The sequence below is a fragment of the Lichenostomus cassidix genome, chromosome 19, assembly GCF_008360975.1.
Source record: "Lichenostomus cassidix isolate B80296 chromosome 19, HeHo_3.0, whole genome shotgun sequence".
NCBI classification, from domain to species: domain Eukaryota; kingdom Metazoa; phylum Chordata; class Aves; order Passeriformes; family Meliphagidae; genus Lichenostomus; species Lichenostomus cassidix.
Window position 1 is genome coordinate 7,379,089 of NC_139499.1, and position 13,757 is coordinate 7,392,845.

The window sequence follows — 13,757 nt, forward strand, 5'->3', positions numbered from 1 at the left end:
ATTAATTCAAACATCTTCAGAAATCCCAAGAACAGCATAAATCAATTAAACTGAAGTCAACACAGGCTTCTTAACACTTATTAATTAATTTATCAGTGCCAGACTGCTAATTAATGTCACGGCTGGCTGCAGAACAGGAAGAAATCTACCAGCCACAATGAGCATTTGACAGCCTTGTAAAAAGTAAAAATACCAGCTACACAGCCAGGAGTGATCCAAATCCTTCATCCCTCATCCTCTTGCTCCGTCAGTAGGATGTTTGCGAGCTGCTCCTCAGACACAGACAGTTCCTGGCAGGCTCCCATGGCCTGGCTGAGGTAGACAGCCAGGATGTGTTTGCACTGCAAAGTTAACAGCAGGAGCATAGCAGGGATGTCAGGCTCTGTCTGGAGCAGGAATCCATCCTCTCCAAAATGTGTTCAATGAAGTGCTTAGCCCTCCCAGGAACAAGACTCCCTCCTGGCACGCCCAGCCCTGGCACAGGGGGTGCTCAGTGTCCCCAGTTCTGCCACCAGGACAGTGCAAGACAGGGACCTGGTACACAGATCCTGACACTGTCCCCACCACTGCAGACCCCCTGCTTTCCCTGAGCCTTCCTCACCCCATCAGCCACACCACGGGGCAGTGCATTAGTGGCAGAACTTGTCGATTACAAATCTCTTGAAAGTCAGAACAGTAATGCATAATTAACAACAAAAGCACCTCCTAGGTCTGGATGGACCCAAACCTGGGGCTCTCAGAGGCCAATTACACTGTGTCAGGCTCAGCCAACTCCACACTCGTTTTTGTTTGGAAATTTCAGGTTCAAGAAGCAGAGCAGAACCTTGTCCCCAGTCCCAGTCTGAGGCAGAGAACTCACCAGAAGGCTCTCGCTCTTCTGCAGCACAGAAAACCCAAAAGCAGGACACGTGCAGAAGTGGCAGGAGCTGTAGCAGGTGTAGAGTTTGCCTGAGCTTCCAAGGACCTGAAACAAAGGAGATGAGGAGTCAGAGGCAGGATTCCCTTTAATTTCTCTGACTCAGGCTGGGTCTGGACTGACCCAGCAGTGACCAGGAGGTGTCACAGTACAGAAGTGTCCCCAAACAGTGCAGTGACTGCACCTAAGCTTGAAGCTCCTCAGGCTTCCCATGCTCTCTATAAGCTTCTCTCCCTGCAGGTGAGGAAGCATCCTGTACTGTGCTTTTTGGAGATCCCAGCTCCAGGGACTTGTCTGCTGCTAAGGGACCAGCAAAGAGGCCATGGCAGCACTCCCTGATCTCCCAGGACAGGTGGAAAGGACAAAGCCTCTCTTGTCACAAAGCCCAGGTATGAATCCAGAGCCACCACGGGCCTGGGGACAGGAGGAGAGCAGCACTGAGCACTTGCGGGGAGGCCTTTCCTTTTCCAACCACTGCAGGCTGTTCTGCTCCCAAACCCAGCTGCAGCTACTGGAATCCAGATTTGCCTGAATAAACAAAGCTGAAGTCTCCAGAGAAGCCTCCCTGCTCCATCTCTGCTTTGGGAACAGCACTGCCTGCTTTTCCCACATGCTGCTCCCTGCAAGGCTGGTACTGAGGCACATTCCAGCTGCACCAGGGGCATGGGGTGCAGCAAACAGGTGAGGGAAGCATTTGTTTCCAGCATAAAGCAATCTGTGAGCTGCTGGAGCTGATTGCAGGATATAGGAAAGCCAACCTATGGATTGTTATTTCTCTTTTGGTTTCTTCAAGACCAGAAAATAGCTTTTAGAAAACTACTTTAAGAGCCCAAGCAGTGGCAAGGAAAGGATCTGGAGGAGCAGAACAAACCTGCACTTGCAAGGGGAACCTTCCCCTGTCCCCTGGAGTTCTCCCTGCACCCTTTGCCCAACAGGAAACATTCAGAAGTTTAGGCTCTCCCACAGAAGTGCCAATGCCTCGAAGTCCCCCTCACTCCCAGCAGATCCAGGACACAACACTCACATTCCCATTTCTTTTTCAGTCTGGCCTTTACCCTGGGTCCTCCTTTCACTGCAGGCTGAGTTTGTTTCACTTGTGATAAGTTTGTTTTCCTCTAGCCCCTTTGATTGTTTTTTCCAAGATGAAGTATTCCGATGGTGCCTTTCCTTCAGAAGTGTTTTCCTTTGAGGAGGGGGGGAAGCCACAGACAGACACTGCCAGATTTGGGCTGAGTTCAGTGTTCCCCCATCCTGACCCAGATGGCAAGAACACAGCTTCTGCCTAATAAGGCAAAATCTAAAATCCAAAGACTGGGAGAAAAAGGTGCCTCTGTTCCTGGCCAGCTGCAGCCCAGCCAGGCACTGGGGTGCTCTCCTGGCCCTGAGGTGAGATTTCCTTCCTGGCTGCTCAATGAGGAAAAATCCCCCTGGAGGTGTCCCTGGCAGCCTGTGGGGACACAAGAGGGTCAGCTGAGGCACCAGCACAGGGACAGACAGGCAGCACCACAGCCTGTGCCAGGGCTTGCTGCTCAAACCCCTCATGGTAGGGCATCTGCTACACAGTTCTAGGAAATGAATGAAAAAAGACATAATAAAAAAGAAGAAGCCAATAAAAGTGCAGGATGTGAGCAGTGCAAGTGCCAGCTGGCAGGGCTAAAGCACCGCCTCTGCTCTGCGTCACTCCCAAATCTCAGCATTTCTGCCACTTGGACAGAGCTAAAGGGTGCCTCAAATGCTGCCTGGTCACCACTGTGCCCTTCTGCCTCATCCAGCACAGCTCCACCATCAGCCAGATCCACCATCCCTGCAGCAGGTAGGATTTATCCCCAGCCTGGGCTGACAAGGCTTGGCTTCAGTCTGCAGCAGGGCAGGTACCATCCAAGCTCTCTTGGGATAATTTCAACTCTGAGGCATTCAGCCCTTGGACTCGCCAGCAGTGCTACTCTGTTAAACAGCAAGGGCATTAATGCCCAGGCATTAAGAGACAAATCACAGCTTTCATTTGTCTGAGGGCTCTTTCTTCTCCCATCTCAGCTCCTGAGGGCAAGAGCTGCCTACACTACAGGGCCTGTCTGAGCAGAGCCTTCCTCCCTTGAAGCAGGACCTGAGATGTGCTGGGTGATATGGAATTATCAACAGCCCAGATTTGGCTATAATGACCCAAAGGAGTTTCACAACAGAACCAGCCCCGTGGCCTCAAAGAGTTCTCCAGACCCAGCTGCAAGTGGAAGCAGCACTTCACATTCCAGCTCAACCACATCTGGGTGCAAATGGCAGGGCTGACTTTCTGGGGGATAATTAAAAGGGATGATTGTGCAGTGTCCAGGCAGCCATGGATGCCCCTCTCCACAGGAGCCACAGCTGGGGTACATTTTACACATTTCTACACCACACAGGAATGAAGAGTCAATGACTCCAGTGCGTTGTCCTCACCCAGGGCTTCAGTTTCTAGACCCCAGCTCGTGTTCCTGTCATTGCTCCAGCCAGTGGCCTCAGGGTAGACTCTGCTCTTTGTCTTTGCATCTCAAACAGCTGTGATGAGGAAGAATTTCACAATGGAACCAACCTCACACCCCCGGAGAAAATATCTCCTCGGATTCCTCTGTTAATGAACTCATCAGTGTGGCCTTAATCAGCAATCAAGCTCCACTGAAGAGGAATGCAGCTGGAGGCACACAGGAACCTGCTTCCTGTAGGTTTGTCCTGCATTAACTCCTGGTGACCAGGGGTTCCTTCTCCACAGGGAAACCAGAGGCTCCCTCTCCCTGCAGAGGCAGGAGAGCAATCCTGACACTTGTTCCTTACCAGTGTGCACCAGCTGAGCCCATTATTAATATCAGGAGATATTGATGCCCAGCAAAGCTCTGCCTTAGCCTGCACGGCCTGAGAAAGCTCTGCAAGGAGAATGTGACTGTTCTCTGCCCAGGGGCACTTGCAGACAGGCAACAGTAAAAAAGGAAAAACCTTGGAGCATTCAATTAATCAGCAAGGCAGCTGCTGTCTAAGGGTGCTGGAAGCTTCTTAGGCTTTACCAAATATCCACAGGCAAGCCCTCAACTGGAATCCAAGGCTGTGTTCTTGAGCCCTGGGTATGATTCATGTCCCTCTGGAGGGGCCTATGTCCTCTCCATGGCCCCAGAAGTGATAAAGGCTCCATGTGCAAACCAAGCAATGCAAGCTCTGAACACGTGAGAGAGAAGGGTTTGTGCCATTAGCCAGGCCTGACTTCACAGCTTTCCTCTCACCCTACTCGACCCCAAAACATCTCAGCACGTCCTCAGTGGAGAAGTTCCTTTGCAGAGAGGATACTTGGAAATGTTCCTCTTGGCTGCTGCAACAGCGAGCAGAGACATTTCCCCTCCTCTGGTGCATGAAAAGCACAGAACCAGGCCCAGTCCTGGAGGGGCTGCACTACCTGAGGGGGTCTGGGGTGCTGAGGAGAAGGAATTGGGTGCTTCCTGACCAAAATCTTATGGGCACAAGCTCCCAATGCTTCGCCAGGGCACAGCAGGGTCTCTCTGATTCTGTGAGCCAAGGGCTGGATGCAGTTGGTCAATGGCTCCCAGCATGGACAGATTGTCCCAAAACTGATGTCACCAGTGCTGGGGGACCACAGAACAGGGAATTGTGCACAGCACAGAAAGGTGAGAGAAAAGTGTCAGTCGCTCCTCACCTGATTCCCACCCTGTGCTGTAACTGATCTTAGGGCTGAGGTGAACTCTTCTCCCCAGAATGCCATTTCATGGAGACATTTCTGTGATTCACAGACTTGGCTAAGTGAACCAGAATGAAACCCACAGCTTTGGCCTGCATTGCTTCCTCCCAGGCAGGAGGATCCCCTGCCAAGCAGGAGTCAAGAGGTTTGGTGCTCAACAGGGAGAGAAACTCAGAGATGGCAGATAACACTGAGCTGTGTACAACTGGTCAAGAGGAAGAACTTCCTTTGCTGGATAGGATGAGAGTAATAAAGCAAAATTAGCAATCCCTGGAAAACTTCCTCCTGACTGTGATGCCCACAAACACATAAATTGTATCTGGCTGGCTGGGATCCACAAAGAAAATGGTACTGAACTGTGCTGCTGTAATTGTAGCCCATGGCTGCTGCTCTCCAGTATCACTTCAGGAGTTCTCTTTGTGTTTATCCATGCTCTGCAAGTCAGGAAAATGCTGGCTCAAATACCAACTGGAAACCACCAGAAAGCAAGAGCAAAGAGGAGCATGTACCTGGTACAGAGTCCTTCCACTGGGGGATCTGACTCGGGTGACAGAACGCTGATCCACCAAATCCAGAGCTGGGACTGCACATGCGCCAAAAATGAACTTCAGCCTGGAAGAGAACATGTCTGTAGTTAGGGCACAGCAGAAAGGGAGACCACCTGGCTCAGCCTCAGTGAGCCCTGTGGAGCCCAGAAGGTGCCCATTGCAAATATAAGACATTTTTCCTTGTTGCAGCAACTGAAAATGTCCCCTGAGCACAAAAGGCACCAACAGGGATTTCAGTGGAGCACATGGAGCCAGACTTGCCAGTGCAAAAGGGAAAAGGGGCTCATGCTCTGGGACACCTCAACTGCACATCCAGGCTGTCCTGGATGTGTTGCCCTGGACCAGTTGGTCCTGAATCCCACCTCCAGGCATGGAGCACACATCTCCTTGGAGAGAGAGCAAGGATGAGACATAGTTCCTGGAGCAGTAGGAACTGGAGCTCCTTCCTCATCCCTTGGAAATCCGTTCAAACCCTGGGGAACGAGTGAGTCATTTTGTAGTGATCACATCTTGATCACAGTCACAACCGAGGGATGAAATATCCCTTCTCTACCCACCAAACTGCATCAGGAGGAAGCTGGAGAACAGCAGGGAATTACTTAAGACACTCCACTGCACATGGAGACACCAGATAGCATCAGTTTAACATCTGTAACAGCTACGAGCAAGGCTTGGAGACAGCCAAGTTATTCCACATAAACACCCAGGGGCAGCACGTGCCTCATGTCCCTCCACTCTCCCTAAAAACTCTTTCCCTTTCCTGCTGGGCAGGACACATACAGGGATTTATGGATGAGGGAGTGCCTGGGATGGGGATCACTGTACATCCTGCAAGGAGGATTTTATCTCCTGCTGATGCAGGGGTATGGGATAAGGTGTGTGTTAAATATAGACATCTGCACCTTCAGCCTATTGTCCAGACAGCTCATGGGCCTTGAAGTCATTCTAGACCTGTGAATGCAGCTGCTCTGAGTGTCTACAAGGAACTCAGGGGCAACTCAGTTAACTTTTCAGACCTTTCATCCACTGAGAAAAATCTGTGTAGTCTAGATTGGTTCCAAGGGTAAACAACAAGGAAATCAGCAGTGATGAAAAGATAGCACAGAACAAGAGCAGCAGACCGAGAGAAAGGGGAAAGTTTCCAAGCCCAGGGAGGACACAGCAAGGCTGAGTCAAGCTCATTGATAAGCAGCCAAGCAGACAGACAGATTCCAGGAAGACCAAAACTTGCACAAACTCAGGGCAAAAAGGTTTGGCTCCATCTGAGGGCTGCGAGGAGGTGGGTGGGGAACGCTTAACGTAAGACATTCCTTAATGATTAGGTTTGGAACTATAAGGGGGCTGAGTCCAGTGAGTTTCAGGAACTCTTTCAAATTTAGGGAATTCTTCTCTTGTGTATATAATTCAATCAGTTCAATAGGAAATGCCCACAGGAAGTTCAAGGACTTTGGAGATTTGCAAGAGATTTGGAAATTAATTAAGAATACTTCTGAGCAGCTGGTTGCAGGGAATTGATGGAAATCTGGCTGCCAAGAGTTACCACCCAACCATTATTAACTTAACAAGGGAATTTCTTTCCTCTTCTTTTCTTTAATGGTGAGAAGGAAACAAAAGCTTTCAGGAGGTTTGTCAAATCTAATTCCACCCTTCAAAGGCCACTGTGGTCCCAGGAGAGGAAGGCAGCACACCTTTCACAAGTGTTATGTCAGATAATTCTAACACAAGGCCATTAGGGCCTGGAGCATTCCTGGTGATCTCATCCTCTGACAGGCAGGAACACAAGGTTAAAGATGAATCTGAAAAGTCTCTTTCACCTTGACAGTGCCTTTTCTCCACCTTCAACACCAACTGGTGAGGGCTGAAGTTGTGAAACTTGGATCTCTTAGGTCACTGCTTGGGAATGACTGAAGTAATCAGGAGCTTCAAGGGTGACAAAGCTCATCTGAGACTTCTAAACAGAAGAAAACTCTCAATCTTCAAGTTAACAATTCCCTTGTGCAGGATGATGATAAGAACACTTCTCCCTCTCTATCACACGTGCCCATGACTCAAACAGCAGCAGTGACCTCAGGGTGCTCACAGTGATAGGAAGGCAGAGGGATGAATCACCCTGGAACAGTTCACTCTCACAGCAAACTCCAGATCTGAGGCTGGACTCAGAGCTCAGGTTAAATAGCCTGGGTTTAAATACAAGCAAGTCATCACAGGAGATTCAGTGGTACAGAGATAATTTCATGAATCTCTGGAAAAAACCCTTCAGAACCTTCATTTGCACTACCACCAAACCCGCACAGCATTTATGTGTTTCAGCAGCACTTGGTCAAGCACAGGAGAAAACCAGAAGCCTCATGATGAGAGGTGACCACCAAGTGTCCTTCAGCAGGACATGGGGACAGGACCTGGAGCAGAAGACACTCACCCCAGCAGCAGCTCATCAGGCACTGCAACAGAAAGAAAAGGAAACGTGATTTTGCAGAATTTCACATCATAGGGGAGTCAGTGTCACCCCAAGGTATCCCCAGAGATCACACAGGACTGCAGGGCTCTCATCATCCTCTCCAGCCACCAAAAAAGCAACAAGGAACAGCAAAATAATCTGTGATGGCAGTGCTAAGGCACTTACCCAGTACAGCAATCACAACCACAGGGATTAATTTTTAAAAGAAATGCAGAAGTCCAAATGTACTTTCTTTTATGACCTCCTACCTTTAAAAGTACACAACAAAAGGCATGAAGCTTCAACATCTTACTCTGTCACTTTAAGAAGCTGGTTAAAAATATATATATATTATTTTCCCTGAAACTCTTGGCATGAGTTGAGAACTCTGGCATCACAGCTTTAAAAATGTTGTTCTTTTCCCAGCACAGTCTTGCAGGGCGCCACTGGTTTATGGCTTTTAATACAGCCCACTGAAACACCATGTCTTCATTTATTGGAACTTCTTGTGAAAATGGAAAGTTACACTGAAGCAGAGCAGTGTGTTTATTGTAGCTAACAGCTCAGGCTCTGCTTGTCCACTCTGATCTTTGTGTTATCACCCAGGGGACACAGTGTACTGTGTCTCCAAATCCCACTGGAAGATCTGGATTTTTGACTTTAAAGTCCTTTTGTTCCAACAATTCAAAATGCTCTCTGTGACTTGCACTGTTGGTTTGAATTTTTCAGCTTTATTTGGATTTAATTCTGCAAAGGGATCAATAAGTTTGTCTCCACAGCTCTGTCTCAGTGTGTGCTTTAGTACCATCCTGGTGCTTTAAGAAGTACATCTTTAAAGGAATGTGAGCTTTTTTTTTTTTTTTTGCTTAGCTTACAACAGGATTCATAAAGCTCTTTTAAAAATCACATGTAGATTTTGGATCTACTCTAACCTGACAGGAGCCATACTGCAAGGGTGCCAAAAAGCTGTCACTGGAGTCACTCTGACAGTTTAGACATTAAGTTTCTGTCCATTCCTCACTCCCACGTAGTGCTCAGACAGATTTATCTGAACTCTTATTTGTCTGGGGTTTGTGCAGCTAAAAATATTCCTTCAACAGGCACTTTCCTTAGGAAGAGCCACTCTGTGTACCTCATCCAGTAAACACAAACATTAATATTCTCTTAGCACAGGTCACAGGTAATTGTTCTTAACTAGCTGCTGGAACTGGCCAGGATTTCACTGCTGGCTTGTGCTAACTTCACTGGAACACTGCGAAGCTGTTCCTTGCCCTGGGATCACCAGCACACTCCCTCTGCCGGTCAGTCAGGCAACGGGTTTGGGACATTTCCCTTTCCGACTCTACTTTTGGGATTGGTGAGTCTATAAACCCAGCAGTGCAGAGGGCACAGAGAAATTCCTGCCCAGAGGCATTAATTTATCACCCCTCAAGTGTGACCCTGCACACCAGAAGCTCTAAGAAGCAGCATTACCTCTAAGTCTCACACTCAGAAAAAGTGTCCAAACTGGTCTGATTTTTTAATTTGACTTTGAGAAGGGGCTGCTCCTCGTTATCTGTGCTTCACAGACAGGGACATAAAGGTGAAGGCCACATCTGAGACAACAGGGTTTGGTAAAAAAGGGGAGGCCAATGACCCTCGTGGCTCCCCGGGGTCTGACAGACCCCATTCCTGCCTGCTGGGATCCTTCACATACCGTGTGAGGTCTCCTGAAAAGCCTTTTTGATTTCCCTCAAAAGCTCTTCTGCTACTGCTGGCAAGGTGCTACTGTCCATCCCACTGGCACTGGGCTCACCCCTGGAAAGGAGACAGGACAGGAGACAGAGGGAAATCATCAGGGTCACCATGGATATGTGCAGCGGCACGGTTTATGTGGGCAGCGCTGCATTCCAACCCAGCAGCCAGGCCAAGAACGGCGTCCTCAGCAACTTGTCCTTTGTGGTTTTTCCACGTTCTGTAAACGCGGGATTCCTCACAGACACACGGGCTGAGATGCCCCACACAAACACAGGAAGGGGCTGATCACTGCACAGGGCAGATGTTCCTCCTGTCCAGGTGGCATTTCCTGGGTATCAGTTCCTGCCCGTTCCTCCTGTGCCACTGCCGTGTCACCCTCTGTCGCTATTCCCACCCACGGCTGAGGTGTCCCATCATGAGGGATGAGCTCCCCACAGCCCAGCTCCCTCAGCCTTTCCTCCTCACAGGGAAGCTCCAGCCCCTCGCTCATCTGTGCCTCCGCGCTGTCCCTGCGGCGGGCTCTCGGTGTCCGCCGTGCCCTGCTGAGCCCGCGGTGGGCAGGGCGGGCCGAGGGCCGCGCTCCGCTCCCGGCCGCGCTCCCAGTCCCTTCCCGCCGGGAGCAGCGCCGCTCCCGCCTCAGCCCCGGGGGTGACGTCACGGCGGCGCCCCGTACCCGCGGTGACGTCACGCGCGGCGCGCGCGCTCTTAAAGGGCCCGCTCGGGATGGCGGCGGCGCTGCCGCGGGCTCTGTCCCGGCTGTGGCCCCGGCGCTGCCCCGCCCTGCCCCGGGCCGCCTGGGCTGGGGGACACCGGGGACACCGCGGGGACGCCGGCGGCGCGGGGCTGGCGCGGCCGCGCTGGGCACGGCCGGCCGGCGCTGCGCTGGCCTTCCTGGGAGGTGAGAGGGGCGGCGGGCAGCGCGATCCGCGCCCCGTGCGCCGGGCACCCACCGGCCTGTCCCCGCAGGGTTCTCCCTCTTCCCGCGGGACGCCGAGGAGGAGGAGGGCGAGGACGCCATCGTCCTGCTGCTGAAGCGGGCCAAGGTGAGGCGCGGGGCCGTGCGGGCGGGGCGCGGGGCGCGGCGGTGACATCCCCGGTGCCCGGCGGTGACATCCCCGGTGCCCGGCGGTGACATCCCCGGTGTCCCCGCAGCTGAGCGCCATGAAGGGCGAGCTGGCCGAGGCCGATAAGCTCCTGCACCAAGCGCTGCGGCGAGCGCACCAGGACGAGAACAGGCAGGCCATCATCTACACCTACAGCATGGTGAGCAGCGGCACTTGGGAACAGTTCGGGGCACAGCGAGAGCGACAAGAAAAAACAGCTGAGGCTCGTCCTCAGTGCCTTGATGGAGCTTCAGCACTGTGTGTCTCTTCCAGATGGGGAACGTGGCCTTGATGCAGGGACAGCTGGACAATGTGAGTAACTGTGGTTTTTCCGTCTGAATTTTTAGAGGTTGACATCGTGTGCATGGTCTCGAAGGTGTGGGGTGCTGGCACAAGTGCACACTGAGAGCAGAGATCTCCCAGTGCAAAGCAGAATGATCCACCTCAGGACCCATGAGCACATCAGGTTCAGGAAGATGTTCTCACAGTTAAATTTTGAGCTCCAACACGATGTGCAAGGAAAGGAATACTTCCTACTGTGAAATGCTGCAGCTGAGCACAGAGCTGGCTGCTCCAAGGAGAATCTGGGAAAGGCCTGGCTGCTGCAGCAGTGCTCCAGAAAAAAACTGAAAGGACCCACTGGTTCAGTATCACTGGGCTCTGGTCAGCCTTTCACTTCTAACTGGTCTTGGTGTAGTACAAATATGACAAATTTAAGGCAGGTCCCTCCACCTAGTCTGCCTCTGTTTTGTTTTAAATGCCATCATTCCTGAATATCCTCTTCAAAATTCTCATTTCAGGCAGAAAAGCTCTACAAAGCAACTATGAGCTATATGCTTGCAGGGGACACGAAGGAGGTATGTTCAGAGAAAGGTTCCCAGTGGTACCAAATTCTGTTTCCTGTGCTGTAGTGCCTCTTCCTGGAAATTAGCAATACTGTAATAGATGCCAGGTCTGGAGGCAGCAAGATGGGGATTTTTAAGGTCTAAACTCTCAAAGTAATGTTGCTGTTGGGGGGATACAAGAAGAGTAACAGTTGCACTGTGTGTCCTCCTGGCAGGATGACAACGCCATCCTTGAGATGTCCCTCAAGCTGGCCAGTATCTATGCTGCTCAAAAACAGTGAGTCCTCAGCAAGAGGTGTCTTCTGCTTTCATCTCAGCTTTGCAGTGGTGGGGTGGCCAAGCAGAGGCTCTTTAATGAGGGATTTAAGGTGTTCACAGGCATCTCTTCAGGGATGGGAAGAGCTTTTCTTTGCACTTTGCAGGGACAAATTAGCTGTAGCTGGCTATCAGTTCTGCATCCTGACCTTAGAGGAGAAGGTTGCCAAGCAAAAGGACTTGCCTGAGGATGTCTTATCAGGTGGGCAGCCTTGTTTGCCAAAAGGCTTCTCATTTTTCTCCATTTCCCTGTCCCTGATGATGTTTCTGTATTGCTGTCTTCATGTCAATCCATTGTTTTCACACTGCCTGAGTTTCCTACTCTGGTAGGATGGAGGCTCATTCTTGATCTGTGGCAGTGATCACTTCTCTCCTCTCTGCAGCTGAAGAAAAGGCCAACACCCAGCTCCTGCTTGGGATGAGCCTGGACTCCTATGCCCGCTACCTCCTGAGCATCAAGGAGCTCCCAGCAGCCCAAAAAATGTATGAGAAGGCTCTGCACATATCAAATGATGTTCAGGGAGAGACTCATCCACAGGTGATTTGCACAGCAGTAGCTGGACACTAGGGAAGGAAAGGCTGATCTCTAGGGAATGAGGCAGCCTTAGAGCAGATCTGCTGACATCAGACATGCCCAGCACCAAATGAGGTTGTTTTCCTGCCAGGAAGGACGAGCATGCAAATACAGAAATACAAAACACTTCCTTACTGAAAGCTCTGGGAAATGCTGCTTTCACTAGCGTGACAGGGAACAGATGTGGTGCTTCTGCTGCCCCAGACTGCTCCACAAGCTTCCCTTTCCCTCCTGGTGCAGAGTGTGGTGCTGATGAATGACCTGGCGACAGTGCTGGACGCTCGGGGACACTATGAGGAGGCACACACCTATGTCAGGAGGGCAGCAGAGCTGGCAAGGGACACTCAGCACCCCGAGGAGCACATGGTGCTCAGCAACCTGGCAGCAATCCTGATGCACAAAGGTCAGTGAATAAATGCCCAGAGATCTGTATTGTATCTGAAGTATAGTGCTGGTTTTGGGTTTAATTTTAGTTTAAGCAGTGGGTGTGACTCTGAATTGCCTTCACAAACTGAATTCAGCTGCTGACCCTAAAGGTTGCCAGGGGATCTTGTTTCCCATGGCCTGTTTGTACAGTAACTGGTTCCATAAGGACAGAATATATGCATGAGATTTGTTTCTGTGAGATTTTAATGCTGAAGCAGCACCATGTCCCATCATCAGTGCTGCTCTCAAGCTGTTATAGCTGGCAACCTGTCAGGATGTTTTCTGAACCTCCCTAGATCTTGATGTGTTCCAAGTATTTCTTGTCATTTGGACATGATCAGCTTCAGGAGAGGGCTTGGAAAATGGGTAATGGAACTGGGTAGCCAGGCCTCTTTTCCTTCTTGCTACAGAAGACTTCCTGCAAGCAAGAAAAGTGTATAAAGAAGCTCTCAAGCAGGCACAGCAGAAGGGAGATGCTGCTTCTGTCCAGCATATCCAGGAGGAACTAGCTGAGCTGGCCAAGAGGAGAAAGGGCTCCAAATAAGTTTGGCCATGGAGTCCAACCTTGAGGTGGCTGAAGGAGCAAAGGTTGGTCAGCACAGGCAGCCTGGGACCAGCTTGGTGCAGTTCTCCAGAGAAACAGCCATGAGGAGTTTCAGGACTGCTTAAGAGGAAGGGCTGCTACTGCCTAGCAGCCCAAAATAAAGTGTGAAATCTTAACTGTGAATTTGTGGTGTAGTCTGTGGTTTGACTGACCTACTCTGCTAAGTGATTTAATTTTGGCTGCCTAAGTGCAAGTCTGGCCTGGCATTAATACCTTTGAGTTAGTCAAGGAGGAGTAGTTTGCTATTCCTCACTACTCACAGAAGTGTTCAGTTTCAAAACATGGCATGTTCAAAACATGTTCCTAGAGCAAATCGGGAAAAGGAACAGGCAGGAATTGTCTCTTTATATGTTGAGCAGCACAACAGGGGCTACACTTTCACCAGTTCAGCATCTTTGAATTTCTGTAGATCATTTCCCAGGCTGTACCTGCACTGCAGCAGAGCTGGAGCTCCCTGTCCTGGTCCAACAGGTTGCCTGAAGATCAAGTGTATTTCTTCATTTAGCATCCAAAGATAGAACTTGTCCTCGCAGAGGG

At 50.7% G+C, this 13,757-nt stretch overlaps 2 protein-coding genes across 3 annotated transcripts; one reads left to right on the top strand and one right to left on the bottom strand.

The window, feature by feature from the left end:
• Positions 1-67: 67 nt before the first annotated feature.
• ZSWIM7 (zinc finger SWIM-type containing 7) lies at positions 68-10,001 on the bottom strand. 2 transcript variants are annotated; one of them, XM_085078794.1, is made up of 6 exons: positions 9,819-10,001; positions 9,313-9,413; positions 7,599-7,620; positions 5,141-5,243; positions 860-964; positions 68-341 (listed from the first exon to the last, which is right to left on the bottom strand). In XM_085078794.1, exons 2-6 carry the CDS (start codon positions 9,389-9,391, stop codon positions 225-227), a joined length of 426 nt encoding a protein of 141 aa, XP_084934920.1. In that variant the 5' UTR covers positions 9,392-9,413; positions 9,819-10,001; the 3' UTR covers positions 68-224. The 2 variants fall into 2 exon arrangements, with proteins under 2 accessions (XP_084934920.1, XP_084934919.1); XM_085078793.1 differs by lacking the exons at positions 7,599-7,620; positions 9,313-9,413; positions 9,819-10,001 and adding an exon at positions 5,542-6,855.
• A 75-nt stretch (positions 10,002-10,076) lies between these two features.
• TTC19 (tetratricopeptide repeat domain 19) lies at positions 10,077-13,343 on the top strand. The gene is made up of 10 exons (XM_085078784.1): positions 10,077-10,251; positions 10,320-10,396; positions 10,506-10,616; positions 10,730-10,768; positions 11,257-11,313; positions 11,517-11,578; positions 11,724-11,818; positions 12,000-12,154; positions 12,431-12,593; positions 13,027-13,343. The coding sequence occupies exons 1-10, from the start codon at positions 10,077-10,079 to the stop codon at positions 13,158-13,160; spliced, it is 1,068 nt and encodes a 355-aa protein (XP_084934910.1). The 3' UTR covers positions 13,161-13,343.
• The last annotated feature ends 414 nt before the right edge of the window (positions 13,344-13,757 follow it).

Coding starts and splice junctions, on each gene's coding strand:
- ZSWIM7 (XM_085078794.1), bottom strand. CDS start 9,391: ATGGACAGTAGCACCTTGCCAGCAGTAGCAGAAGAGCTTTTGAGGGAA. Junction 5,244..7,598: donor CCTGATGAGCTGCTGCTGGG/GTGAGTGTCTTC, acceptor GTTCTCTTCCAG/GCTGAAGTTCATTTTTGGCG. Junction 965..5,140: donor GTGGAAGGACTCTGTACCAG/GTACATGCTCCT, acceptor CCTTTGTTTCAG/GTCCTTGGAAGCTCAGGCAA.
- TTC19 (XM_085078784.1), top strand. CDS start 10,077: ATGGCGGCGGCGCTGCCGCGGGCTCTGTCCCGGCTGTGGCCCCGGCGC. Junction 10,769..11,256: donor TGCAGGGACAGCTGGACAAT/GTGAGTAACTGT, acceptor TTCTCATTTCAG/GCAGAAAAGCTCTACAAAGC. Junction 12,594..13,026: donor AGCAATCCTGATGCACAAAG/GTCAGTGAATAA, acceptor TTCTTGCTACAG/AAGACTTCCTGCAAGCAAGA.